A 26,595-nucleotide genomic window follows, 5' to 3' on the forward strand; every position below is an offset into this window, starting at 1 on the left:
GGTTGAGTTTCACGACGACTATGTACGGCCGACTTAAGCAGCAGTTTGAATGAATTCGTTTATGATATGCATTTTACATAGAAAATGATCATGGGTAGAGCATTGAAAATGGTAGATGTGAGAGTGGGTAAGAAATGAGCAAACAAATGTTGTTCTTGGATGTCGTCAGGGAGGGCAAAGTATGAGATCACTATTCTTATCAATCCTCGGTAATATATGCACTACATCAATAAAGCTCCGAGGTAATAGATGCTAAACAAAACGATTTCGGCCTGAGAACTTCGTGTGATCTTCAATTAATGTGTTAAGCTTGAGTCAACGTCGCTCGTAATATACAAGAAAGAGCCAAGTACCCTATAGGGTATAAGACAAGGCATTCCCCAAGTTTTGGGAGAATCAGACTAGTTGTCCTAGCGCTGATTATAAAGTGTCATAAAGTAACCAAACTACTTCAATTATTATGATCTACATGTTGAAGTTTGCTGGGATCCCCGATGGGATCTGTAAATGCATTGTGAGCAAGATACATGGCTGAACTCAAGATTCATTGCCGTATTCGCACTTTAACCACCAAACCCCACCCTGTCTTGCCTTCCCAGATTCCCATCTCATTCTCTCTTCTGAAAGTTACCTCCTCAGCCTTGACAACCATAGTGACTGGCTCCTCCTCCTGTACCTTCGGTTTCGGCGGCGGGGTTTGTGGCTCATTCTTCTTGAACAGACCCCATCTCGATGACTTCTTGGCCTGTTCGACATGTGCTTTGACAACTTGTCGATCAACTCTTTCAGGTGATATGTATTTTGCCAATCGAACAGCCATATCGTGATCTGACCACCAGAGAACATCGTCTGAGGACGAACTCTGTGTGGTATTGTCTTCCCATCTTCCCCATTCGTCGAAGGCTCTCTCTTTGCGAGGTTCACTTTCTTTCTTGGGTGCTTGTTTCTGATCGCCTACTAACTTGCGATCCTCTCTTACTCGCACGACTGTTCGAGAGTGATCTTCATCTTCAAAGATCCAGTCTTCGCCAACTGCATCCCCTGGAACCAATATCATTTGTGCTAGCCGTGGGGGCGGATCCATGGCCGCGATTGATGAAAGCATTTCTTCCACATGGGGAACAAGAAGAGTCAGGATCTCACTGTCTCTTTGATCGCGCGCTGATGTGCGAGCTGCTTGGACGGAGTGAATGCGATTGGGAAGGCTGTGAAGATGGGAAGAGAAGATTGTCGTTACTGATTGTCGTGGTTCAGAGATCGGTGTTGATACTGATGGACCTGATTCGGTATACGGAGGAGGAAGCTCCCCATCATCGAATGCGTCGTTGGACATTGTGGTGGATATTGTTTGAGCCAAGTCTGGGATTCGAAATGAGAGTTGTACAACAATGCAATACTGCCCAACGCCCGATGGACATATACAGAAACACGAACCTGCGGCGTTTAAGTCGAAATCAGCCCACAAGTATTAACTCTCAGTTGTGGTTGGACTCAGCCTTGCATCAAGATCCTGACCGAGACCGGAAGCGTAGTATTAGATTAATCAACCAGGCAATCGCCGAGAGTTTGATAATATAAATGACAGCCTTGGGCTGCACTTTATCACTGCCTGATGAAAGGAAGTCATGTTAATTGGTTGACCATAGTGGCGCAGCATGCCAAGAAGCCTTGAGCTTCTGGACATTCCAGGTATGGGAGTACATGTGATCACGTTCACTGCAGTCGGGCGTAACAGTTGTCCCCGCAATATCATGATGCCAAGGGTCCGAGACACCAGATTCGGATACCGGCAGGAAAGAAGGGATGTCTCAGTGATATGATATCATGAGAGAGTTGATGAAGGTGATAATTCCACGGGTTTAAAGGGTATGGCGGAACGGAAATTAGACGGGTCCATCTACGGGGGGCTGTGCATGCGGTTGGAAATTTAGACTCTTCGACTTGCTGGAAAATGCAGGAACAGAAGTTTAAGATTTCCAAGAGAAATAGAAAATAAAATTGTTGAGAAATGGATCAACAAGCCTTAATGCGCAAAAGATGCTCGAGTACTGTATCAATTCAACTGTCAAATTTCGGGCGATTGGCGATGGCGATCCGAAGCTGAAAGGTCCCTAAAACGCCCAACTTCAGTGCTCAAACCAACCACAAAGCACAGATCTGCCCATCCTCTGATGACTTCTTTGATTCGTTCAAAAGTCACGAACTATGCCTCCCTGTTCATGTTTAGTACCAATCCCCCATATTAACCTGCCACAAGCGATATCGCCCAGCCTTACGGTCAAGTCACGGGATGCATCCTGCATACCCATTTCGGAACCGCGAGGAAGCCTTCTGGAACGAATAACCCCACAAGTCATGATCGACAAGGTTCAGGGGTGTTGGGGGGACTCCGCCACCACCTCGAGAGCTTCACCACCGATGACAGCCCGAGGCACTCTGATAAAGCAGATCATGTGGAAGAACCCTGCAAGGCAGTAGCTTTGAGACATGTCAGGTAGAGTTTGTGTTCGATATCATGTCGTGCGACGTCTATATAAGAGTGGTGTTGGTCCCTTTATCAAGCCACTTTTTAGAACATCATAACCATTCGATATTCTCTAGTAACTCATCAGTTCTAGGGATTTATAACACACTCGTTGCAAACAACTACCAACTGTCACAACTTGACAGTCCCAACTTTACTAATACACATTGCCAATCAACTTTAGTCTTGACGACAACAACAAACCATCACAATGTCTTACAGAATCTCTGCACCAGATGAGTACCTTGCCATCACTGGCATGGGAATTAAGACGGTCAAGATCGCAAAGGCAACATGGGTCTGGCCTCTTCAGAGATGCACACGCTTCAGGTATGTAGCCCACTCCTCAAGTTCAATCCAGTTACTAACCTCAGAACTAGTATCCGACCACACGACTATGCTATGGACCTGCAGGCCATGACAAAGGAGAAGCTGCAATTCTCTCTGCCTGTAGTGTTCACAGTGGGCCCCGATCTTAACCAGCGCGGGGCCAACCAGCGTGGCGGTGTTGACGATGAAGCCGAGGACATCTCGGCTCGCGAAGATCGAGGCGACGCTTTGATGAAGTATGCTATGCTTCTGGCGGATGCTGAAGCGAAAGAGCATGTCCACCAGAGCCAGCATGTCGCAAATATCGTCAAGGGTATCATCGAGGGTGAGACCCGAGTGTTGGTCTCCAGCATGACCATGGAGGAGATCTTCACCGAACGCGAAGTCTTCAAGAAGAGAATCTTCAGAAACATCCAGAACGAGCTTAGCCAGTTCGGAATGTTTATCTTTAACGCTAACGTAAGCACCTTCAAGTTTGAGGTATCGTCAAGGTATCGTGAGCTAACAAAGTCCCCAGGTCAAAGAGTTGAAGGATGCACCCGACTCAGTATACTTCGCCTCCCTCTCCCGCAAGGCCCACGAGGGTGCTACCAACCAGGCCAGAATCGACGTGGCAGAAGCTCAACTCCGTGGAAATGTAGGAGAAGCCCAGCGAAGGGGCGAGCAGGAGCGTGAGATCGCAAAGATCAACGCCGAGACCGCGGTCCAGAAGACAGAGCGTGATATTGAGCGCGCCCAAGCAGAAGCACACCTCGACACCAAGCGAACAGGCCTCACTCGTGACGTAGATATCGCTAAAGTTACAGCCCAGCGTGTCCTTGAGTCCAAGGATGAGGACCTTAAGAAGGAGGTCGAGATCAAGCGCGCGGCTGCTGAGATGGAACGTCTTCGTGCTACAGACGTTGTCAAGGCTACTATCGAGAGGGAGAGCAAGCAGCAAGCCGCCGACGCAGCTGCCTACGAAGTTGAAGCTGATGCTCGTGCTCGCCAGGAAGCTAGTCAGCGCAAGACTGATGCCGCTGCTTACCAGACCAAGATCGCCGCCGATGCTGATGCCGCTGCTTCTTATGCCAAGGTTACCAAGAACACCGACGCTGCAGCTTATCAGACTCGAAACGATGCCGAGGCATACAGCTATGCCGCCCAACAGCGCGCTGAAGCTGAACTTGTTGCCAAGCTTCGTGAAGCAGAGGGTATCTCCGCCATGGCTGACGCCTACGGCAAGCTCTCCAACGCCTTCGGCGGCCCTGCTGGTCTCCTTCAGTACATGATGATCGAGAAGGGCACCTATGTCGAGCTGGCCAAGGCCAACGCCTCTGCTATCAGGGGTCTCGAGCCCAAGATCAGCGTGTGGAACACTGGCAGCGCTCAAGGCGGCCAGGGTGCTGACCCTACCGAGACTATGCGCAACGTTTACCAGATGCTTCCTCCTCTGATGAGCACTATCAATGACCAGACTGGAATTACCCTGCCTGAGTGGCAGTTTGGAAAGATGAGTGCTGGAGTTGATGCGGTTAACCAGGAGGGTACCAAGGTCAACGGACACAAGAGTCACTAAAGGGCTTTTGGTTTACGAGTTGGAATCCAGGGGGAGCTTGTGGTTGCGGGATTGATGGACGATCTTTATGTGATTATGCTTTGAGATATCCGGCTTTTGCCATGCTCGCTTTTCTTTTGTCTTTAGACTGTATTAGTATTTGATACCACCTTTCTCGTTCAAATTGACAACTCTATATTACATCTCTTCTCACCATACGCTGAACTCTTTAACTGTGCCTATCCAAAAAGAAATAATCCTCGAGAACCCCATATGATCGCTCAATCCATAGCGGCGTGCCTCTCCATGCCCATGCCGTCATACACCTGCTTTGTGATGGCCTCAGCGTCCCTCTGCTTAAGCAGGTTCCAGATATTGAGGAAATCCCACGTCGAAGCTTGCCTGTTGAGCAACTGCGAACAGAATTCCTGGCGACTTATCCTACGCCGCTTTGTGGCAGGTGGTCTGGAAATAACCAGAATTCTCGTATTGCACAATGGACTGTGGAGTTTCCGTTCATCATTGTGTCGTTTTGTCTGTATACTTTGAAGGACCTGCTCCTCAAAAAAGCTCAAAGTAGGGCTCCGTTAATGTCTGCCTCAGGACATCATTCTCCGTTGTGTTGATTTGAACTGTACGCCTTGAAAACCAGACTCTTGAAAAACTCAAACAGACATCCTCGAAACCGACACGTTTTAGGAGTGGGGTGAAGCGGAACAGGAAATGGGGTTTGAGAGATAGGGTAAAAGTGTTGCTTTATTAAGTACGCATTACGGGCATCTTATCTCCAGATGTGTCACTAGCAAACCCCAAATAGAAGAGAGCCAGGGCGGGAGGAACGAGGAATGGGATTTGAGCATTAGGGCGGGGTCTCGCGAAACTGGAGATGTTTGTATCTCCGAGTTAAAAAACGAGTTGCCGCCACTCGGCCCTGATCTTGTCGGATGGAGCGAGAAGACCAATCCGGGATTTGAGTAAGAGCATACGGGACCTGGCCCGAAAGAAGGTGAACTATGCCTGTGTAGGGTGAAGCCAGAGGAAACTCCGGTGGAGGCTCGCAGCGGCTCTGACGTGCAAATCGATCGTCAAACATGGGCATGGGGACGAAAGACTGATCGAACCTTCTAGTAGCTGGTTGCCGCCGAACCGGGTGGCAGTGTCGATGTTGGCGACGGCAATACTCCACCAAGCCGCGCAGCCCGAGTTGTAATTTGTAGAGGATGCTTTTGATGCGGTGCCTTCCGAGTTCCCTGGAAAGGGATGCTATAGAGGGCGAGAGCGCCGTATGGTTGGATGATAAATCTCTGTAAAGCTCCTTCGACGAGTCGAGTAATTTGGGAATGCTGCTCTAAATGGGAGGTATATGTCTTCTAAAGCTAAATGCCGGCTAGAGACCGATAGCGCACAAGTAAAGTGATCGAAAGATGAAAAGCACTTTGAAAAGATAGTTGAAAACGATCTGATCCGGGTAGTGTCGATGTTGGAGAAGGCAACACTTCACTAAGCCGCGCAGGGGGGTCCGGACGGTGTTATCTTTTGACCCGTTCGGCACCTTACGAGAAATCCAAGTGCTTGGACTCCAGGGGGAGTATGGTCGCAAGGCTGACACTTGAAGAAACTGACGGACGTGGAACCGGACTGTCTAATTAAAACATAGCATTGCAATGGCCAGAAAGTGGTGTTGACACAATGTGATTTCTGCCCAGTGCTCTGGATGTCGTGCTGCTTACGCAGATTCTCGGGATCCTTTCGTATCCAATGGCTTGCTAAGAAATGGGTACGTGTCGGCACCGAGGCGGAAATCGCATGGTTGGCGGAAACTGCACTATTTGCTGTTGGAGCGGGTGCATGTTTGAGAGCAAAAGGGTCTTCGCTAGGCATGATATCCGTAGACTTGTGACCCTTTGGCTTGGTTGGAGTGGCATTCCGAGACGATCTGACGATGTATAATTGCCCCGAGAACAGTTGTTGTTGCCTTTTTGTAATGGAAAGAACGAAGGCTAAGCGTGTTTATGTCATTCAACATACACATCACTGCCATAACTTGTTCGGACGGGCTTGAATAGCTGTAGTCTTGTAGGCGATAGCGTTGATCTTGCACACATCACGAGAGCGGCGAGCTTTGGCCATTTTGCTCATGTTCTGTGTGGGATCTCTTAGTTGACTTTCGAAATGTCCATGCCGGGATGGAAGACTTACATGCATGCTGACCCGGCAGGCTCCATAACTATCAGACTCTTGTTGGCCTTGGTCAAAGTCAGACTTGCCGAGAATGAATTTCTCATCACCGAAAAGACCTTTCTTGCTATTCACAGCCTGTCTCGTATAGAAGACTCGAGATCGCGAGTAACATTTGACTTCTGTATTCAGATTCTCTTTCGCAGCCTTGGTGGCCGTTGCTAAGGTTCTGGAATGTGGTGTAAGAGCTGCGATAGACCTCTCACCTTTCAGCCTCCCCTGCCACTGAAATAGCCCTCCCAGGTCCTACTCCCAATCAAGTCGAGAAATTGACCGAAAAGTCCATGAAGTCAACCTTCAAAGACGAGGTGACGTTACTCGCAGGTCTCGCGACAAGCGGGCTGATATCCAGAATCCATTCCTCGCCTCCGTTCTCATGCTCATCTGCAAAGATCCAGCAGATCTCACGCAGGGGGACCTTCTCCTTGACGTTACCATCGGCGTCCTTAATCAGCCGGTAGACCCAGGCGCTCTTGCCATTTTCGTCCGACTCGCGAACAACCATGAGAGTTATTCCTTTGGCCGGGTCCACGGTGTCGCTGATGGCACTGACGCTCCAGTCGGCCCATATGTCACAGCCGACGGTGCTCAGCTGAGGCTTACCCAGGTAGTACTCCACGCCGGTCTTGACCCACTTCTGGGCCGGATCTTCGGGCTTGGTGGAGACAGATGCCCTCCGAAGGCCCAAGACCAAGCCGGCCTGATCGTAGCGCTCTGTCCAGTCTGCCCAGAACGTTACGTTGGCAGACTGGAACTTTGAGAGTAGACCCGAAGATGTGCGTGTGATGGGAACTATACGTTGCGGCGTTAGCATTGACTCTACTGTACTTCAGTGTTAATTCCGTACCATTCCAGACGTCGGTGCTCGGGGGCTTTCTCCAAATGTCGGTGCCCGCGGGCGCTTCCAGACTGAACGTTCCGGGGATGGTTGTTGCGGCGGAGGTGGTCGTGAGGGCGGCGAGGAGAACAATGTTGAGTCTCATGATGGCAGATGGGGTTGTTCGTGACTCTGACTGGTATCCGGTATAAGAGAGGGCTCGTCGTACATATATATAGTTCTTTCCAAGCCGGCAATTGCCAACTTACCCCACCTCCACCACCAGCCCTCAACATCCCTACCTTTACCTACAACAGGGTAATAGGTAGCATTGAAGCGGTGTTGGATGCATTGCATGGAAAGGTTCAATTCCGCGGCGGAGTCTCCGCCGTCCACTTGACTATCACCCGGCGTTCATCCGGCAGCCCGGGGTAGTTGTGGGACGGAGGCATAACCAAGATCTTGAGCTTTCCGTGAGCCATGATCATATGAGGTAATGAGTGCTGCTTTGCGGGGTGCTTAACATGTAACGCATCCACTTCCTTGAACTTTCTGATATCTCTCAATCGGGGAAAAGTCCGACTGTGCAGCATACCGTGCAGGGTCCACAGGGTAAACGGCTTCTCGTTCGTGGGGATACAGCAAGCCTAGGCCATCGGTACCTCGATGGAGACTGATGGTAACGTGGTAATGCTCGTGTCAAGTCTCCCTCTGCTCCTCCGAAACGTGCGCGACTCGAATGCCAGTTCGACGACCAGGAGGGAAACCTTGCTGAATACCAGGTGCTCGTAGCTTAGGCTTCAACACGCAGCAAGATCAGAGTGGATGGATATAGTCGTTTAGTGCAGTTGTGTGAGGATTTGGTGCAATCCATCGTCACCGAAAACTGTTACCACCGAGACATGGAAAGTGGCCGGCCAGATGCTCAAGTCCAAATGCTAATAAGAGCTGGTTCCCATGTAGTCGGGTGCCGCGGGGATGCACTTCCCCGTCTTCCCCTGCTACCCGGCACTCAAGTATCTGCATCGTCGACTTATCTGGACGCGTCGGTCTGGAGCAGGCTGCTGGCACCAAGATGCGCAAGAGTTGGGGACGAGAACTGTCTGGAGAATGTTTTGACGGATTGAAAGTCAGGCTTGTGTACCTCTGTGTACCTCACCCGTCAAATGGCCTGAGTTGCGGTGTGCGTTCTGCAGCTAGCAGGCTTCTTATGGGCTTGAGCGGAGGCTCTAAATACCTGTTCGACAGCAGCAGTATTGTGGCGGCAAAGGAGAAGAAGTTGGCTTCAAATTCGAGTCTCATCAGATTGGCTGTGTGTTGCAATTCGAGATGACAAAGGAACAGAAGAACTATGCTTGGGTCTCCTATCTATTAACCGCCTAGCGTGGTGCAAGGTGCTTCAGCTAAAACAGAAGGTGCAATTCTGTGGAACCTTGGTTCAAGTTAGCACAGGTTGTGGAAGAACTGACGGCTCTGTTTACCGAGCACAGGGCTGTGAACCGCGGGCCAGACGATTGCCGAGGAGAGCATCTTGAACTTGAAGACTCACGATTAGTCGATTAATGACCTTGCCATATCTGTATTATCTTGTAATGGATGTGTATAAGGAAGAATAGACTGCTCTCCAAATCAATAACGAACCCTGTTTGGCTGTGTAGCCCCTGAAGGCCAATCTTGGGACCGAACGTTCAAGAACAGCCACACGCCCAGAACAACGACTCCCACAATACCAATGCAGAACACTAGAACATTTCATTCACGTAGCCAGCTAGTTCAAGACAATAGGAACATGCTTAGAACAGTTAGTTTTGAGATTAGTGTTAGTCATTCTTTGTCCCTTCAGCGGGCGTATGGCCCCCAGTCATTGGCGTGCGCAGGTCGGAGCATGGCTGAATTTGCACTCGCTAGTACTCGCACCTGCAAGCAGCTGTCAAAACGTAGAGCACCTGAGCTTCTCCTTGCTCTCACTTTGTAAACACCCAATAAGAAATAGGCTCGAGACTCGAGCTTACTCGATTTCACTTCTCCTCGCCCCTCTTGCTCGTTCCTTTTCACCCTCGCCCTCATACTCTACCCGGAGTACGCATTGCCGGGCATCCTATCACCAGATGTGTCACTAGCAGACCCCGAGTAGTTGATTCTCCTCGTTCTGCTTGTATTTCCGGTTGTTCGGGCCTCGCCTTAGAAGCTACCAATCTATCAACAAGGCACAGCCGGGATGATGACAGACATATACATCTGTATATGTGTGTGTTTGTGTGTTCAAAACCATGAACCCACGAGACTATCCCCGCAAATGTCGTCTCTTTCTATATAATAGGCAACACTCCTATCATATTACTATACGGTGGCGCGTTCGAAGCAAAGAAGTGTCTACACGGCCCGTCGACCAAGCACTACCTCCCAAGCTGTACGTCTTGCCTTATTTCACACGAGAACTTCACGGAGAGAACGCGAGGGCCGGAGCACCTGCTAACAACGGAGTTCTCTAGTTTCTACACCATTCGGTGCGTCCCGGGTGGCCGGTCAGATAGAAACCGCGCGGCTTCACCATGGAAATCTCTGGCGCCGAAGCTCCCACCTATTCTACACGTCTCAATCTCAACCTACTCGCTACAGAGTACCAAAGCATCCGTGTATAATATGCTGGACACTGTTTTCTTTTCACAATGTTAAAGTATTAAGCTCAACCAGAGTGGCCTTTAGTCAGTATGTCTCAACTTACCCCCAGATGCCCAATCTGTAAAGACAGGATCACCTTCGAATCTGTGCTGATCACAGAGCCTAGAAGACCGAGAAGACTTCCCCAGTCGACCCGAAGGCGCCGGAGAGCTCACTAGTTACAGCAGCTAGAGGTTTTTACACCTTTCGCCGGGCTGAACCAAGCTCAGCGCTTCCGGCAGGGCCAGGAGCGCCTCGCAAGGCATTCCGCTTTCCCACTCTGGGTTTTCCAGGGCTACTGTCCGCCGCAACGAGCCCCGACGGGTGCTGTGGCTTAGGCGCGTCTGCCGCGAAGACTCCAGCAGCCTCGGTGGTATGCCACCAGTAAGTTCACACTGATCACCTCCTACGACGTTATATAGAAGTAGCTGACCTTAAAATAGGCGCCACCCTGTCCGCATCGATGACCAAGGTCGTCCCGTTGATTCTCAGGACCAGCCCATTCAGGGGTCTATTCTTCACCAGCATGACGATGTAGGCGGCGATACTCCTAGTATTGCGTCCCAGCTCGCTACCACTATGGCCCGCGTTATATATATACATGTTGGCTGAAGCGCCATGGCGTCGACGAGGGCATGCTGGGCCTTCCAGATCTCTTCAAGATTTACAAGACGCGAATCTGGATGTCTGCTATAATTGTGTTGATTTGAACTGTACGACTTGATAAATGACCTTCAAAAAACTCAAATGAATGTCTTCTGGTTATATACGCTTCCCTTTCAACAATTTCACGTACTTTTTGAATATCAACCCCTCAACCTGGGCGACTCTCAGTCAGTTTGTCCTGTCTCCAAGTGCTCCATCTTGAGGACACAGATTTATCTGCGACATCCAAACCATGTTCTGTTCGGTCTCCGGGATGAGCTTCTACGCATTGCGGGCATCTTCAGATGTGTCACCGTCAACCCCCAAATAGCAACAGGACTTGGAATTGGGGATAGCCCTCCCCTGGGCCTGATAACCAGTCCAATCTTTAAGTCCTAAGTCCTGTACTTGTTGGCGAAGATGGGAAGATGTGGTGAGCAAAGGGAGATTGGACGATCAGTCCAAGATGAAACAGTCATTTGAGAGTGCTGAGCTTGTCGGTATGTACCTCGTTCCATCTACATAAAAGGACGGAAGACTAAATTCATCACAGGGCTCTTCATCCCAACTGCTGGACAGCATTTCCGGGAGGCATAACATCACCGCCACAGTCAGACACGTATGGAAGTGGTACACAGGCCTTTTTGTGTAGTGCACATTTGCCTTTCTGGAATACCAACGGAGGGTCTTCAGCGCGAAGTACAGCTATGTACTTGCAATATAAACAATAACAGGTTTTCTATCTAAACGTAAGGCAGCCAGCGCAACATGAACACCCCAACGCCCACAGGCGCCATAGTTTGGATGTATGCTAACTGTGAGGCTTGATAGACTTCGAAGATTTACTTCGGTTAGCCCTTGACACAAGTCAACGGGACAGCAGCAGCAAGAAGTACTGGAGACAATCTCTCCACTCTAGAGCTGGTTCGCCCGTCTCGTCAGAATCGAGAGATTTACATCGGCCGGTCGGTCGAGAAACCATTGGTGCACAAAGACCATCGACAAGACCTTGCAGCTATCAACACCGAGGACAAACGAGCCTCAATATTACATAACAATTGTTATGGAAAAGGACTATACATGTCAGACATTGGATACATCGATGCATTCTGCGACCTTGATACTCACAGCAAGGTGAGACGAAAGGGGCCTCACCCTGCTACCCCGGGGGGCCTCACCCTCAGTCAAGACCAAGCTTTGAATGTGCCAGGGACGGCCGTGGAGATATTGCCCGGGCTGAAATCGGCGAACCCTGCGCCTCAATCTCAGGTTACTTCCCCTATAGCTCCCCAGAGTGACCGGGAAGGCCGCAATGCCTGGAAGGAAGAGACCATGCTTGTCGTGGTACCCAGAAAAGACCCAGCAGAGGATATATACAGCGTCAGTGATGGGACATGATCTAAATGCACCATCCGGACATGTTTTCAACGCTGTCAGCCAGTGACAACGACCTGAAAGTCGCAAAGCTTCACGCAATGACCTGCGGGGCGGCAGCAGGCAACAATGACTGAATCCCGGTAGCCGCTGGCAGCCAGAGCAAGAGAACGAAAGACTGTTCTGGGCGACCACCACCAGTCATGGATCCCGTCGCGGATCCCTGATGGGACTTCATTTCTTCTCAAGCTCCCAGGTGAGCTCATCACCGAGATCTTCAAGTTATGCCATATTTCAGACCACTTCAACCCAGCTCTTACACACCGTCGCCTTGCAAAGGGAAGAGAATCTACCCTCGCGCGCCATATGGCTGCGTATCGGGACTATGGTGTCGTCATGGACTGGCATCACTTGACTATCCGGCCGGACACAGCAACCCACTCATAGTCTGATAGCCTGAGCACAGGGTTCTCAAGAAGAGCTCCCTCTGGAAAGTATGACTTCATGTACTTTTTTGTTAGGTGAGAGACATTGAAACTACTGATGAGGTACTTCGCATTGACTTTGCCAACGACTGCAAGTAACTCATTAATAGTTCCGATGTCTGACTCTTGATCGTGATAGTGGCATCGCCTTACAAGAACTGGCTGCGATATGAACCGGTACTTTTACCGCGATCTCACTCAAAAGAAAACATGAACAACGCGCACCTCGGTCGGATCAATTGCGGAGTAGGGAGTACTTCTTCCTTCGGAAAGTCTCTGAGATGACTGAGCTACGTCACTTGCGCTGTTATTCCAAGCCATCGCTCTCAACCGGAGGAGTCGCTGCCACCCGAGAATACTCTTGAGAGAGGCAAAGGCAGTCGGCCAAGTATATCATCGAACTCAGTATTCACTTTGCCATCAGAATCCTCAGATGGGCCCGAGACACTCTCCATTTCCTCCCAGACCGTCACTATATTGCTAGCACCCAACTATTGTCGCCTAGGAAGGAGGGGCTCTAGTTGTTGGATTCTTGGAACGACTGAACGCCACAGACGGATACCCCTTTCCACAACGAGGGCAATTGTCTTCGATCCTTCAATCTCTGTCACGGCAGCCTACACTTCGCGATAAGACCAATTCTTGCTATATATATCAGCAATGCTATCATATCCATGACTGCCCGTACCAGATTGCGTCGTTCAACAAGGTGACATCGCGACATCGTTTGGGGCGACAGGGTGTATATGAATGCCCCAGAACGAGGACTGTTCCAGCCTGTCTGGCTTTGGGATATAGTGGTGGCGGATACTGGATCATCTCAAAAGTAGACCCGATGAACTTGTCGACAAGCACACCATCAAGTTCCGACACTGGCGTACACGAACAACATGATTCAGTGTACGTTACCTGCGGAACATTCCCAAGACAAGATTATGTGGTACTTCTTCCTTTGGTAAGTATGATTTCATGTACCTTCGAATTGGCTTTGCCAACGACTGCAAGCAACTACCTCTGAATGCGGCCTATATAACAGGCGAGGATTAACCAAATTCAGTTTCATGGCAAAGTCAATGTGAAGGTACATGAAGTCATACTTACTAATTTCGACGAACGCTCCCTGAGGGGACCGCCGGAGAGTACACGATTTGTCGAAGACTTAATGACAAACCCTTACCAAAGAGAGAATGTCTTTCGAACAATCCGAGTATGACTCCCTATTCAGACTTTTGAAGTTACTGCTGACCAAACACGTTATATCAAGTTACCGGCTTTTCGCGACTTCTGGACTTCCCGTCTGTGTCTCCTCTCTTCGATGGATGCGGGAGAACCGGCGGTACGATCCTTTCTATCAAGGCTCCTTCCCGCAAGACCAAGCCAATCCTCTCACGTCCGCAACGATTCATTACAAAAGAGGAGCCGTTCCCAGGTTCAGCCCAATTTACATATATTATATCGGGTCAAACCTCGCAGATCTGTCAACATTAGCTGCATGTACCCGGAACAAGAACCACCAAGCAACCCACCCTATATATTCCACCTCTTGCCAGACAGCCGTACCTTTATATACAACTGTCGAGGTCAGCGGACTCGGACGCCTCACTGAGCCATTCAATCGGTAGTAGCGACGGGCGGTGTGTACCAAGGGCAGAGACGTAATCAACGCAAGCTGATGTACATCTCTCACTCATCACTCACTAATTGTGTTGCTCTTGCTCCTCAGAAAACGTCTACAGGCGGGGCCGATGATTGGCGTTCAAATCCCTGCTAGAACTGTAGCATTTTCTAGACTGCGAATCGTCCTAGTTCGAATCGAACCTGAACACAGCGCTTAGACTGCTCGGCCATCTTGCCTTTTGATGGATCTGTGGTATTTTCACTTGACACTTCCACAGCAATGCGTGAGCGATTTTGGAACTGCACAATTACATCGACCTTTCTCGTCACAAAGGACGAGATTCCCGTTTTGCTCTTTATACGATATCTGCGGGTTTGCTCTCAGGGGGGCGGATCATGCCCTCCGACAGCGATCGCTACTCCCGTTCAGGATGAGCCATAGGCTTTGGCTGATAGGAAGACCGCGGACGGTCGCATACACCCCTCCTGCCCTTTCAAACACTGAGTAGTGTCGATAGGTAATCGATCAAAACGGTTGGAGTTGTGGCGCATGTCAACAATCACCAAGCGTGATGGGAGCTTGCGTACATTCAACAGCTCTAGGGTGGGTGGTAGACAAGAAAGCGTCTTAAGCCAAACAAGTTATCCTTATCACTCACTATCTGTATTGCTCTCACTCAACACTCACTAGTTCAGGCGACATGCATCAACAGCCAACCAAACGGCCAAGGCCTACACATACTGCGACAGCCATTCGGGACGAATGACAAGGCTGCTGAGGACAAGATCTATTTCAAGAAGAGAATCGCCCTCTCTGCCATACTCTTTCTAAAACAGCATGTCTACGATGCCTCCAACTGTGGCAATCCCTTGGCGGGTGGGTCGATGGAGAATGCGCAGTTGGATCCCAGAAAGGCACTGTGTTGATACTCTCAGCTATCGAGGTCGACGGACAACATGACTTGGAATGTTGAGCACATGCTCAGAAACTTCGACTCAGAAGGGAAGGCCAGGATCACTGCGTCTCGGCGTAGTATCAGCCCTTTAACAATTGCAGTCGAACGCTCTTCCAGCTGAGCTATTCGGGGATGTCTCCGAAAATGGGTTCGTGTGATCAAAAGTGTTGTTTTATTAAGTACGCATTGCTGGGCATCTTATCACCGGATGTGTTACTAGCAGACCCCGAGTGGTCTCCGGAAACGGAGGAATAGCTATTGGGCTTTGTTAGTATCAGCCCTTAAAGGTGTCAACTTGGCCGTTTTCGAGAGCTTCCTTGCCGAGAGACCACCCGGTTAGGTATTTGGCTCGAGCGCTTTAAGGTTCTCACTCAACACTCACTATCTGTGTTGCTGGGACGCAAGATGGCTCATGACTCCACGTAGGTCCATTTACTTTTGAAGTGATTATAAAGCTAACCATCCAATAGGGCTGTCGGCGGTGGTTGCGAGAAAAGAAGGGTCCGGTGAGCAGAGGGAGCTCAGGAAGAGCAGGATGGTGGTGAAGGGTGTCAGTAGAATTGGCCGCCGAGAGCATAAGAGACGAAATAACTTGGTCATTCCACGCTTTTTTACAACAGCAAGTAGGCTAATTTATTTTAATGCAATAAACCTTGAGACAATCCTCCTCTTACCTTGCTGGGTGCGTGTCTGTGTGTGAACTGTGCTAGGATCTTTAGATACCAGACCGCCAAAGTCGCATTCAACAAAATAGAACATTCAAGATTCCTGAATGTGACCGTGCTGCCAATACTGCTCTAGGCGAAAGGCTATATCGTAAATCATACATAAAGGTGTCATCACGGGTTGGAGGAGGACGAGTATCATCAACGTTCGACCTGAGGTCGAAGATTTAGGCACAAACATTTGACAACATGAACTGCAGAGATAGAGAGAATGGGGCAAGTAGCAAAGTTATTTATGGGCTCTAGACGAGTGTAAAGTGAATAAAAGAGCCTACCTACATCAATAATTGTACCGCAACTCATGGTCGAGTCTTTCGTTTTATGCCGCCATCGACTTCCGCAACCCGCCCTCGCTACTTGAGTCATCGTCTGTTACTCCTCACAAACATATTGTCCGATATCGTGACGATTCGAGTCCTAGCCGTACCGAATGGGAGTCGTAAAAGTGCTTGTGGTTGCGTGTTTTTCGAAACTGTGTTAGGATAGTCTAGAGACCTAAAGGCCTGGCCAAAGGCAGCCGCAGGTATCCAGGAATTAGGAAAATTAGAAGAGCTTAAGAGATACAATAATTTAATCACTTTCTACAAGCTTAGTCTACTACTTAGGTTACTTAGTCTTAGTACCCTAAGTAAGTATAAATAGCAAGGGTATTTCTAAACAGCAAGGCTAGGATAAGTTTTCTCTTTAAAGTATTATTAATAGTAACCTCTAGTAGGTTAAATCTTAGTAAGGTTAGATATATAAGTTACATTAGCTACTAAACTCTAATAGTATATATATTACAGTAACTACTAAGCTATATATAAGGTAACTTCTTCCTCCTTTAACTTTAAATAACCTAATATAATAAGAGTTAGTTAATTAACCTTAGTTTCCTACCTTTTACTATATATTACTAACTATTATAGCTTACCCTTCTAATATAATATTAGCAGTAAGAAAAAGCCTAACTAACCTTCCTTATTATATTAAATTTACTAATAATCTATTATATAATAATATAAAAGATACCCTTTAGAACTATAATAATATTAATAAGCTTAAGTAACTATAAACTAAAGCTAAAGACCTTAAAAAGACCTTTCTAAACTAGAATTTTAAACTAATATTATAGTAGCTTTATCTTATATAGGATAATTATAATCTTATTAAGTTAATAACCTTTAGTTATAAGCTTCTATTAATCTATACTAATAGGCTAGTAAAGGATAAAGCTAAAGGGTATATATAGTATATATAGTATATATAAGATACTATTAGGTAAAAGCTTTAGGTACTAAGGAGCTTTAAAGAAAAGCTAGTAAAGGTATTACTAATTACTTTAAAGGAAACCTTTTTTCTTAAGGAAATTAAGAAGAAATATTACTATAAGTACTAGCTTAACTACTTAGAAGATTAGATTACTAATATAATTAGGGTTTTTAATAGTAATATTCTTAATAATAAGGTCCTTACTAGGTTAAATGTAAAATAGTTATAACCTTTATATACAGTATATAGTATTTTAGGTAGGGGGAGAAAATTAGAAAGGTTTAGTGGAAAGAATATATATATATTTAAAGTTAGAGTTAAGGTAGGCTAAAGCTAGAGGCTAACTTTAGTTAGTGTATTTAATTAAATTAGATTACGTGATGTAATCTTCCTCTTAATTACACGTGCTGTAATACAACCTAATAGTATTATCAATAGTATCATCTACGGCCCTAAGTAAGTATAGCATAGTAATACTCTTATTATCTAATAAGTAGGGTACCTAAATATCTCTAGTTAGGGTTTCTCCTAACAAAGTTATAAAACTATAACTAGGATTCTTAAATATAATCCCTTTTTGCCTTTCCCTAATACTAGGTTTTCGTCAAGGTATAAGATACCTTGTTTCTCTATTCCTCGTCAGTTTGGTTTCTCCTCTTTTCATCGACATAACAACCCGTCAAACAGTCGTGAAATTGACTTTTAGCCAAATTCCCGAAGAGCAATGTGTACAGGGCATGGAACATGATATTCCAACAGAATCAGCATCAATATTGCGTGAGAGTGTCGGCTTTGTCGAGCTCTCTCCTAACGGCAGGCTTCTTCACCTTTCATGTAGCATTGCTGACATGAGATCATACATCATTGTAAAACATCACATAAGTGCTTATGGCCAGGATTGTTCACCAGTGCATTGTTCTATAGGGTGTAAAGCTGGGACAATGGATCTCTTTCAACATGTAGTAAACCTTCATCTGCTACTATAACGCTGTCTAATATGATGTAAGGAAAAGTCTTGATCAAAATACAATACCATCCGGGCACCTGATATGTGTCTTAAAGAAAGAACGAAATCCAATCTCAACCTGTTCTCCCATGATTCATCCTTCTTCATATCCTGCACATCCAATAATGTCTTTCGTTTGTCTCCAGCCAATACGTACCCAAATGCAATGCAATACAAAGCTCGCCAAATAGTCGAACACTTCTTTCCACTCATCCTTTTCTTCCTTACTTACCTTTTCTCTGTCTGTGACAGCCGATGGAGATGAACAGCGCTTCTGAAAAAGGGCTCAAAGGACTGGGTGCATCGGGTGCGTCTAGTGCGTCTAGTGCGTCTAGTGCATGAGACCTCGTGGAAAGGTATCACCCGGGGTATTGCGAATATACCCAATGTGGATACGGAATTGAAGAGCTTCTTGTTGAAGACCGCGGTAGGTCTTCCCGAGGACAGTGTCGCCCTCTACGATGCAAGCATCAAGGAGGGTATCGATCTCGTCTGCCATAACCCCGACTGCATCCAAGAACGTGTCCTGTAAGTCGTGGCGTTCGTCAGTCCCTTTTGCAAGGTCAGAGTTCTCTACCCATTGTAGAGTTCTTGTGGCAACACTGATACTCAGCTTGGTAAGGTTTCCCATACCGGAAAAAGCCTGACTCACGTTCTGGATGGCTTCTAAGAAGCTCTCGGGGTCCTCAACTCGCCGGTATCGAAGATTGATCTTGTTGTTCAAGATCAACCACTCCAGATTCTCCAGGCCTACGACGTTAAGACTTGGGGGGTTGTTACCTTGCGGCAGGAACTTCACGTAGTCGAAGATCGGGTCTTCCAATGTCAATGCCAGCCTTCGTAAATCTGGGCATGTCTCAACCAGTAAACTAATGTCACGGTCGCGTACAAGCTGAGTGATCTTCACTGAAGTCAGGTTGTCGGCTAGCGCCCGTTGAACCCGATCATATGGCGATCTTACCAATCCAGAGACAAGGTGCCTATAAAGGGGAAGTCCGACAGCGCGTCGGACCTGGGTGCCGAAGGCGGTCTGCTCGCTGGAGGTTAGCCCACCAATGTCGATAACGAGATACTGAGCTCTGGTGAGCTTACCCAGCACAGAGATCATGAGTGCGGGAAGGAAAACGGCTTCTTCCCGATAGCCAGTCAGCAGACCATTTTCCGTTACTCGAATCGCGACCGACCGAGCCGATCTGATCACTATCCCTGCTTTGCCAGATGCCTCGACGTTGAGGAACTCTAAGAGCTTGAATTTCAGCGTTTGTCTGTCGCCACTGAAGCCAATCGAGTGAAATAGCATGGTGGAGACGCCATTGTTCATTGTTCGTGAGGTGGATGCCGCTGATCGGAGGTCGATGACCTTTAGGTGAGACGATACGTTCCCGATGACCTCCATCGGGAGGGTTTCTAGACTCGGCGCCATGGTAACTTAGATTGTCTGCTACGAGGACAGGTCGAAATAGGAAGACCGGAGCTATCGAGTTGATTGTTTTTGCTCGTATGGTCGGTTGATGTTGGTGAAGGTTGAGTGTCCGCGATGAGGTTCGTTGGCTCTGATGCGATACGTGTCAAGATGGAAAGTTTTGGTTGCAGTTAGAAGTGGTTCGTAGTTTGCTGCTGGGCTGTCAATAAGAAGAGATGGGTCGCGGCAGGAAACGCAGACAGGTACGAGAATTTATAGACTGCTAGCCACTATCCACATGCTCCTCGATGGGAGCGAACCACAGACTTGAGTGACTGTACCTGTTGAACAGCAAGCGAGTACTTGATAGAAAAATATGAACCTGCTCGTTGCACTTGTGAACAGTGGCTTCCAGCTCGGCGATTCTTAACTTGTTAATATTCATGTATAGACAATTCGAACAATCCAAGGTATTGTATAAGACTTTACTATAACAGACCGAGTACATTGTAATTGATCTAAGAGCCCACGTACTCTGGTGCATAATGTTCAGTAACTGGCAAATGTGTTTTACGAACACTGCAGTACTGATAGATGAGGTCACGAAATAGAAGCATGTGAGGGCCATGGCACGTTCCAAAATTTACTGTCCCTATAAAATCTCCATGTATAGTTATGCAGGTTTGTTAGCGGCCGTCTATCTGATGCTAGCTGCGTGAATCCCAGTCTCATCGGATATGGTGATGAGAGACCTTTGTGCTTTAGGACTTAAGTAGACCTATGGTATCCTTTCGAATAAATATGACCAAGAGAAACCGATACTGACTGACCCAAGACCATCACTCACCTTGTCCATGCTACTTACGATTGAATTTTTGACGAACATCGACGTCAGTGGTCTGGCTGGTGAACAGACCTGATACAACGCTGGAATCAAACCAAAACAAGACGAACAATCCAGACACCCCAGATTTCTTGTTACATACCAAAGACTTTCGAAGCTGATATCCACGATGGCGAGATCACATAGATTTCAAAAACCCTTTTCTTTGTTAATGGTGCTTTAGAAGTTGTATGCCTATCCCATCGAATGTGAAAGTAGTAGCTCATATGCCCTTACGTGCTTACGAGTTACATAGCAAACGATCACCCATCAACATTCAACGAGGCCATTTGGTGGGCATGGGCCAATGGTACCGTGTTACATGGTAAGAAATTATCTTATGTCGACGTTACCAGTCCCAGACATCAATACTTCCTAGTAAGGTGAGTTCCAACTTCATGGTCCAAAAATATGCCCTCGACTCCCTTCGCTTCGGCTTCGGCCTCTTGTTCCTCCAACTCGGTCCCGATACTATGTCACCAATATGCCACTTCTATATGAGTCAACTGAGACATAGACCAATCATACGGCAAAGTAGTATGTTATTGATAAAGACGTGATGTTTATTTAAAAGTGTTGTTTTATTAAGTACGCATTGCCGAGCATCTTATCACCAGATGTGTCACTAGCAGACCCCAAATAGTCAAACCATAGTCTAGATAGCTCCCTTCGAGTGAAATCCATTGCTGTATTGATCTGAACTGTACGCCTTGAAAACCAGACTTTCAGAAGTCAAATAGGGTGAAATCCATAAGGAAAACCTCCTTAAGGTACTCTCAACTGGCTGCATAACGATTACCAAAAAGAAACCTCCATTCTGTCTTATCTCCAGTTTTTGATCCAAGCTCCGATGCATCTCTAATGTTAGCCTCCCCAGGCCCGCCGACTGAGTTGTACGTTGCCCCGCATGACGTCGGGTCAAGTGAGTCTGGAGGCGGAGTGGCATGAGGGATACTCAAGATCCGGTTCGTGAATTTGAGTAGATCCAGATTGCCGGTAAATGCCTCTGTATAGTAACCCCGCGGCGAGGCGGAACGCAACTTCGCTGAGGTAACCCGGGTGGGATGCTGGACGGAGAGGCGCCGGTCTCCTGCTCAAGTCATGTCGTGGGAACCGGTGCGAGACGATCTGACGGCCTGGTAGTCGTGTGTCGATTTTTAAAGTCCGCCATACAAATGAATTTTGCGGAAAATCAAGGTTGGCATGGGCTGGCGATGTTGCATCTTTTCATCGTGTCTAGGTTAGCCATATCGTCAGGGGCCTGGTAGGACGTGTCAGCGATTGCATATGCGCACGGATGGGATATGGAAAACTCCATTTGTTTTCGTACTTACAGATCCTTCTCTCGAATTGTAGCTGCAGCCTTGAGCGGCTGCGTTGGCAAAAGGGTTCGCGATTCCTGATGATAGTATCAATATCACCATCGTTCTTGGCGTCCAGGCTCAGCTGAGCGCTAGGACGTGCAGTTCCGTCGAACCCAGTTCTGCTTGGGCAGCGTAGTCGCCTCGCGGGTTCGCAGTTGAGATGATATTATCCTGGGCAGGAATGGCTATATTGCTGAATTGATTGCAACAACCCAAGTTCAAAAGATCATGGATGTGCCAGGACATACTGCTCAACCGTCAGGAGGATACGAGACGCCTACTCATCGGAACCATTTTCTTACCAGATGCTATCCAACGTGGTGCTGGATATACTCTCGGCTGCAGCCACTTCCACCACCTCTTTGGTCACGATTGAGTGTTCCCTGCTCGGTATATAGGGTAAGGTTGTTGGGAGGCAGGGCAGTGATTCCACGACTCACTCTTGGGTAACGTCGGCTGGTAGAAGTGCTAAAATGCTCAGCAGAAGGTCCCATGGCAAAGCTGGAGAAGCGAGAATGATTCATTGACATAGCAGGCTGGGAAATCCGTAGACGCTCCCAAAGGCAGGTTCAGGATGTACCCACGCCTTCAACTCAGCCAACGGCAAGGTCTGCAGCTTCAGCTCTGAGCAGAACGAATGGGAATTGATAGCTCATATCCCGTACTCAAAGTCATCAAAGGTCATGACTTCCAACATCCTGACGATCATGCGATTCGATTTGGTCTTTGTGACAGCACCGTCAAGGTTCTGGCAGTGTTGATAACCAGCGTAAACACTGCCCCCGCTCTTGTGCTGGAAGGTTTAACCAATCTTTTGCTAAACATCGAGTATGAACAATCAGTCGCTCAATACACTGGGCCGCACATCGAAAGAGGACGATAAGAGCTTCATGGCTCTAGTATATAATACGAGGGGGTGAAGGTCCCATGGCAAAGTTGGAGAATCGAGAATGATTTATCGACATGGCCGGGGAGAAAATTTCGTAAAGGTTTCGAAGCAGGTCCAGAAGGGAATACCCGAAAGGGTTGGGCAAAGCTGCGGCACGAACCTCCGTACCTGATCTTGATAGCCGACCACTGTTGCTTCCCGAGCGTGTAGGCTCCTTCAATGATTAGACCGATGCGAAGAGCATGGTAGAGGACGTGCTGAGGCTGGCATTCAACGACATACTTGAAAGTAAAGATCTCTCTAACCCCGCAAGAGAAAGTCAGGGGTTCGTGACTCCGTGAAGCGTTTGGAATAACACGCGTAGCGGGGACCAAGTCCTTCAACCAGTCTGATGCATACCGATGAGGATGTTGATCAGTGGGCCGCCTGGTAGTTGACAAAGACAAAGACGACCAGGCTCGATATGTCTATCTTAAAGACTTAGGCTCTTTCCAGGTTTCAAATCGTTCTGTTGCTCGATGCTGCTTTCATTCTGCCATAGGATGACAGCCAGTCCAATTGGCGGAGGTCCAGCAGGGACAGGTCCAAAGATGGACTTGACATCGGTTCGTGTTATTCGTTTGGGATGAGAAAGGTAAAGTGGTTGCTTTCATCCATGTTAGTGCTGTCCTTTAGTCTGAGAAAGGATTATCCGAGCCTTAACATCAATACGCACTAACCTCTGTTTGACGTCGGTCAAGGATGCCCAAACCTTTCCCAAATTTGGTAGTAATTCGAGCGTCGATGATAATTTCATGTTTGCCAACTGCCTCGTCGATATGTCCGCTCTCATGAGACTTAGAAGCATCCCAAATCAACGCCGGCCCGACCTCTCTATGCCAAAAGGACTCGAAATTTAACCAAATCAGCCGAGCATACTCGTGTTCGACATTGCTCGCTCGGCATGCTCCAGGCAGAAGTGGGAGCTTTCGGGGCTGATCTCAAGACAAAATGATGCCTACCAAGCAGGGTCTAGTACTTTCTGGGCGTGTAATGCTGGTCCTTATGACTCATTTTCGAATTACTCATTGGTTCACAATGGCTGAAGAACTCGACCAGAACCACGAGAACTCGTACCGCTGTTAGCCGTCTGTCGTCGTTATAAACTGGTCGTGCGGGCACGGGAGATGGTTCCATCTTTGGCAGTGCAAACGCTTCAGGGAAGAAAGCGAGCATCGTGTAGTTGATGAATAAAGTCGGAGTGGATCTATCTAGCCTTGGAGAAGGATCCTCAATAATGAAGGCAGCGTTTTTCAAGGGTATTCGGTTGTATCGTTGATGGCTGTGTTGACAGCTACTTGAAATAGACACTTGTAGCTGGAATTGAACCAGTCATTAGTACCAGATGGGGCTTTGGGGTATGTTCAGGTGAATGAGACTTACTCGGTGATTCTTGACTTCGGCGTCTGCTGGCAGCTAACTCTTCCAGATAATGTGAGGAGGCCCCGAGGTGAGGCCTTGCTCTTTGGTCTTTTTCGAATTGCGAACACCGTCAAACGCTCAGATTGAGTCCCGAGACTCTTCGAAGCGATGTAGACTGCCGAGACCAGATTTTCTCAAGGACGTGCCAAGAGTCTTGACGAGGCTTTGAGGCCCCGCGCGTTTTCTTTTGTAGGTTGCACTGCAACCTCCCGATACTTTCATGTCTTGTTGAGACATGTCCGTTTTCTTTTTTCGCCAATTGCCAACTTGTTGATGGCTACGCCTTTGCACTTGAGATCAGCATCCCAAGCATTCTCTCACCAGCTTTTCTCAAGAGAATTTTGTCGAGCAGCATATTTCTGTCGATTAACCGTGGAAGCTATCGTTTTCCACGCGGTTGTTCATGTACCACCACGCTGGGGGCCAGTCAGGGCTTGTTCGCATTGCGAACAGCGTCGAACACTCACATTGAGTCCCGAATATCCTCCAAGCAGACGTACACATACAATCCATTATTCAACATGGCTTTTGTAGCGGTGCGCGGTGCCCTGTGAAGCTCGACTGCTAACCTTCGGAAGACTGGATGTACTTCTGGTGGCTCCGGATCTTGATCCGCGGTCGGCAAGTCGGGAACATGGCCTGGTGTGAAGGCGGCCTCATCAGTTACTGTGATAACCCGACAGCATTCTGTATAGAAAGGGCCCGCAAAGGTTGCGGCCATCGTCTGAGACTTGCTGAGGTTCTGTCAGGATGAGATTTCTGCCAGTACACAAGTGACCATACATACCTTGAAGAACATTTGCACTTCTTCGGAACAACTCCCCATTGCAACAATCACCAGATTCCCCATCTTCCGTAGTATAGTGGTCAGTATGCAAACTAGCCCTGGTGGATTTCTTTTTGACTCCTTGCAATGCACACAGAGCTCTTCGTTTCCACCAACGATACAAAGAAGTCAATTGTCTCAACAGATCGATGTATACACTATACCGAACATTTTTGACCTACTGGAGGTCGCAATTGATGATACTTTAAAGAAAAGACTTATCTTGGGCTTGCTGTTTAGAGATACCCTTGGCGTTCATATACTATACCAACATCTGTAAGGTCGTCGTTTCTTCGATGTTGGGGGCCGGAGTATCGCAGACCTCCAGGCGACGAGAGGCATCCATTTCGTAAGAAAGAGCGTTGTTGAGAATCTAGCTTCCTCGACTTCCAAGTTGACCCCTCGGGCAGGTCAAATCGCGGGCTCAATCCAATTGGTGTCGCCAAGAAAGAGCGTTAGCAATAACAAGGCTTCCTTCAGGGAGGAGGACGACAGCCTTTTTGCCCTTGAAACGAGTGGAAGGCCGCTGGAAGGCCGAGGCGGTTGGTAGTATATGTGAAGATGTTAGTGATAAGAAGTGACAACAATGTAAAGCTCAACTAACAATAGGCCAATCCGCCAGAGGCTTGGGAGGAATAGTAAATTGTCGTCTTCAGGATAAAGGTAATTGGTAGAGGTGGCATTTGTAAGTCTCCATTACGGTCGACGGCCGCCATGCGATCGGTAGTCCTTTTCACTGTGCTTTGATCCACAGGGGGCTGATATATCGGGCGGGACCCCCTTCGGCATAATACCCTCCCTCCATTAACTGTTCGCTCGTAGGCTCTTGGATGGTAGGCTCTACTGCAGGGGCAGATTGGTCCAGTAACATGTTTGGCTTGTTGCTGTTGCTGTTGCTGTGGCTGTGGACTCTGAGGGCACTTCTATCGAACGCCGAAGGTCCAGTATGGGCAGAACCACGATGAACTGGTCCACCTCTGCCATTTCGGTATGATCGGGATTGCTGCTCAGGGTGCGAGTCCTTGGCACCGCCTTTCCCCTCAGTATTGTCGCCGGATCTTGTTCTAAGTGATTGAGCCACTCATGTGTGTTCTTTTATCCAGAAGGAATCCGTGGAATGCATCGCCTGCTGGTATCGCTTCTAGTACCACGTTGTTTCCTATTCAGACATCGAGGGTAGGCCAGAAGCCATCACTACGCTCCGCTTGCCGCTTCGTTCTGTTTTTTTGGATAGATATACTGTAATATAGCTTGGTTCCCGGCGTGCTAGTCGATTCACCACCGTTGAGCTGACGGTCGTCGTCTGAGGGCTTCTGGTACCAGGTTAGCACAACGCTCCCACTGCTGTACGAAGGAGAATGTATACCTTGAAGAACATATGCACTTCCTCGCGATCGAACAGTCGCAGAGGAATATGTATAATGTGTCGCCAACCCTGAGCCGAATTGGGCTGATTGAGAATGGTAGACCAAGTGGCGGAGAGAAGAGTGATGTTTCAGGAGGGGCCGACGAGACGTCCCAGTCGTGGGAGAGAGGAGTTGCAACAATCAGGCTTCCTTCAGGGAGTAGGACTGCGGCCGTCTTGCCCTTGGAATGAGTGGAAG

At 48.1% G+C, this 26,595-nt stretch overlaps 6 protein-coding genes across 6 annotated transcripts; 2 read left to right on the forward strand and 4 right to left on the reverse strand.

The window, feature by feature from the left end:
- Positions 1-272: 272 nt before the first annotated feature.
- B0J16DRAFT_37208 (uncharacterized protein) lies at positions 273-1,438 on the reverse strand. Its single transcript, XM_046130456.1, has one exon. It carries the CDS (start codon positions 1,331-1,333, stop codon positions 545-547), a length of 789 nt encoding a protein of 262 aa, XP_045989910.1. The 5' UTR covers positions 1,334-1,438; the 3' UTR covers positions 273-544.
- Positions 1,439-2,607: 1,169 nt separating this feature from the next.
- Positions 2,608-4,538, forward strand: B0J16DRAFT_37307 (uncharacterized protein). Its single transcript, XM_046130512.1, has 3 exons — positions 2,608-2,854; positions 2,899-3,313; positions 3,372-4,538. The coding sequence occupies exons 1-3, from the start codon at positions 2,736-2,738 to the stop codon at positions 4,410-4,412; spliced, it is 1,575 nt and encodes a 524-aa protein (XP_045989911.1). The 5' UTR covers positions 2,608-2,735; the 3' UTR covers positions 4,413-4,538.
- A 2,301-nt stretch (positions 4,539-6,839) lies between these two features.
- Positions 6,840-7,711, reverse strand: B0J16DRAFT_37198 (uncharacterized protein). The gene is made up of 2 exons (XM_046130451.1): positions 7,477-7,711; positions 6,840-7,421 (listed from the first exon to the last, which is right to left on the reverse strand). The coding sequence occupies exons 1-2, from the start codon at positions 7,610-7,612 to the stop codon at positions 6,886-6,888; spliced, it is 672 nt and encodes a 223-aa protein (XP_045989912.1). The 5' UTR covers positions 7,613-7,711; the 3' UTR covers positions 6,840-6,885.
- Positions 7,712-11,218: 3,507 nt separating this feature from the next.
- On the forward strand, positions 11,219-12,573 carry B0J16DRAFT_378712 (uncharacterized protein; the record flags this gene model as incomplete). The annotated part of the gene is made up of 5 exons (XM_046130938.1): positions 11,219-11,256; positions 11,306-11,461; positions 11,511-11,550; positions 11,608-12,132; positions 12,274-12,573. The coding sequence occupies 5 exons, from the start codon at positions 11,219-11,221 to the stop codon at positions 12,571-12,573; spliced, it is 1,059 nt and encodes a 352-aa protein (XP_045989913.1).
- A 5,534-nt stretch (positions 12,574-18,107) lies between these two features.
- On the reverse strand, positions 18,108-19,720 carry B0J16DRAFT_391966 (uncharacterized protein). Its single transcript, XM_046131959.1, has one exon. It carries the CDS (start codon positions 19,587-19,589, stop codon positions 18,498-18,500), a length of 1,092 nt encoding a protein of 363 aa, XP_045989914.1. The 5' UTR covers positions 19,590-19,720; the 3' UTR covers positions 18,108-18,497.
- A 3,456-nt stretch (positions 19,721-23,176) lies between these two features.
- Positions 23,177-24,991, reverse strand: B0J16DRAFT_378714 (uncharacterized protein; the record flags this gene model as incomplete). Its single annotated transcript, XM_046130939.1, has 4 exons — positions 23,177-23,350; positions 23,424-23,577; positions 24,633-24,907; positions 24,953-24,991. 4 exons carry the CDS (start codon positions 24,989-24,991, stop codon positions 23,177-23,179), a joined length of 642 nt encoding a protein of 213 aa, XP_045989915.1.
- Between the last annotated feature and the right edge of the window lie 1,604 nt (positions 24,992-26,595).

Source organism: Fusarium flagelliforme (genome assembly GCF_020744385.1).
Source record: "Fusarium flagelliforme strain FIESC 12 MPI-CAGE-AA-0113 chromosome Unknown B0J16scaffold_1, whole genome shotgun sequence".
Classification (NCBI taxonomy): Eukaryota; Fungi; Ascomycota; class Sordariomycetes; order Hypocreales; family Nectriaceae; genus Fusarium; species Fusarium flagelliforme.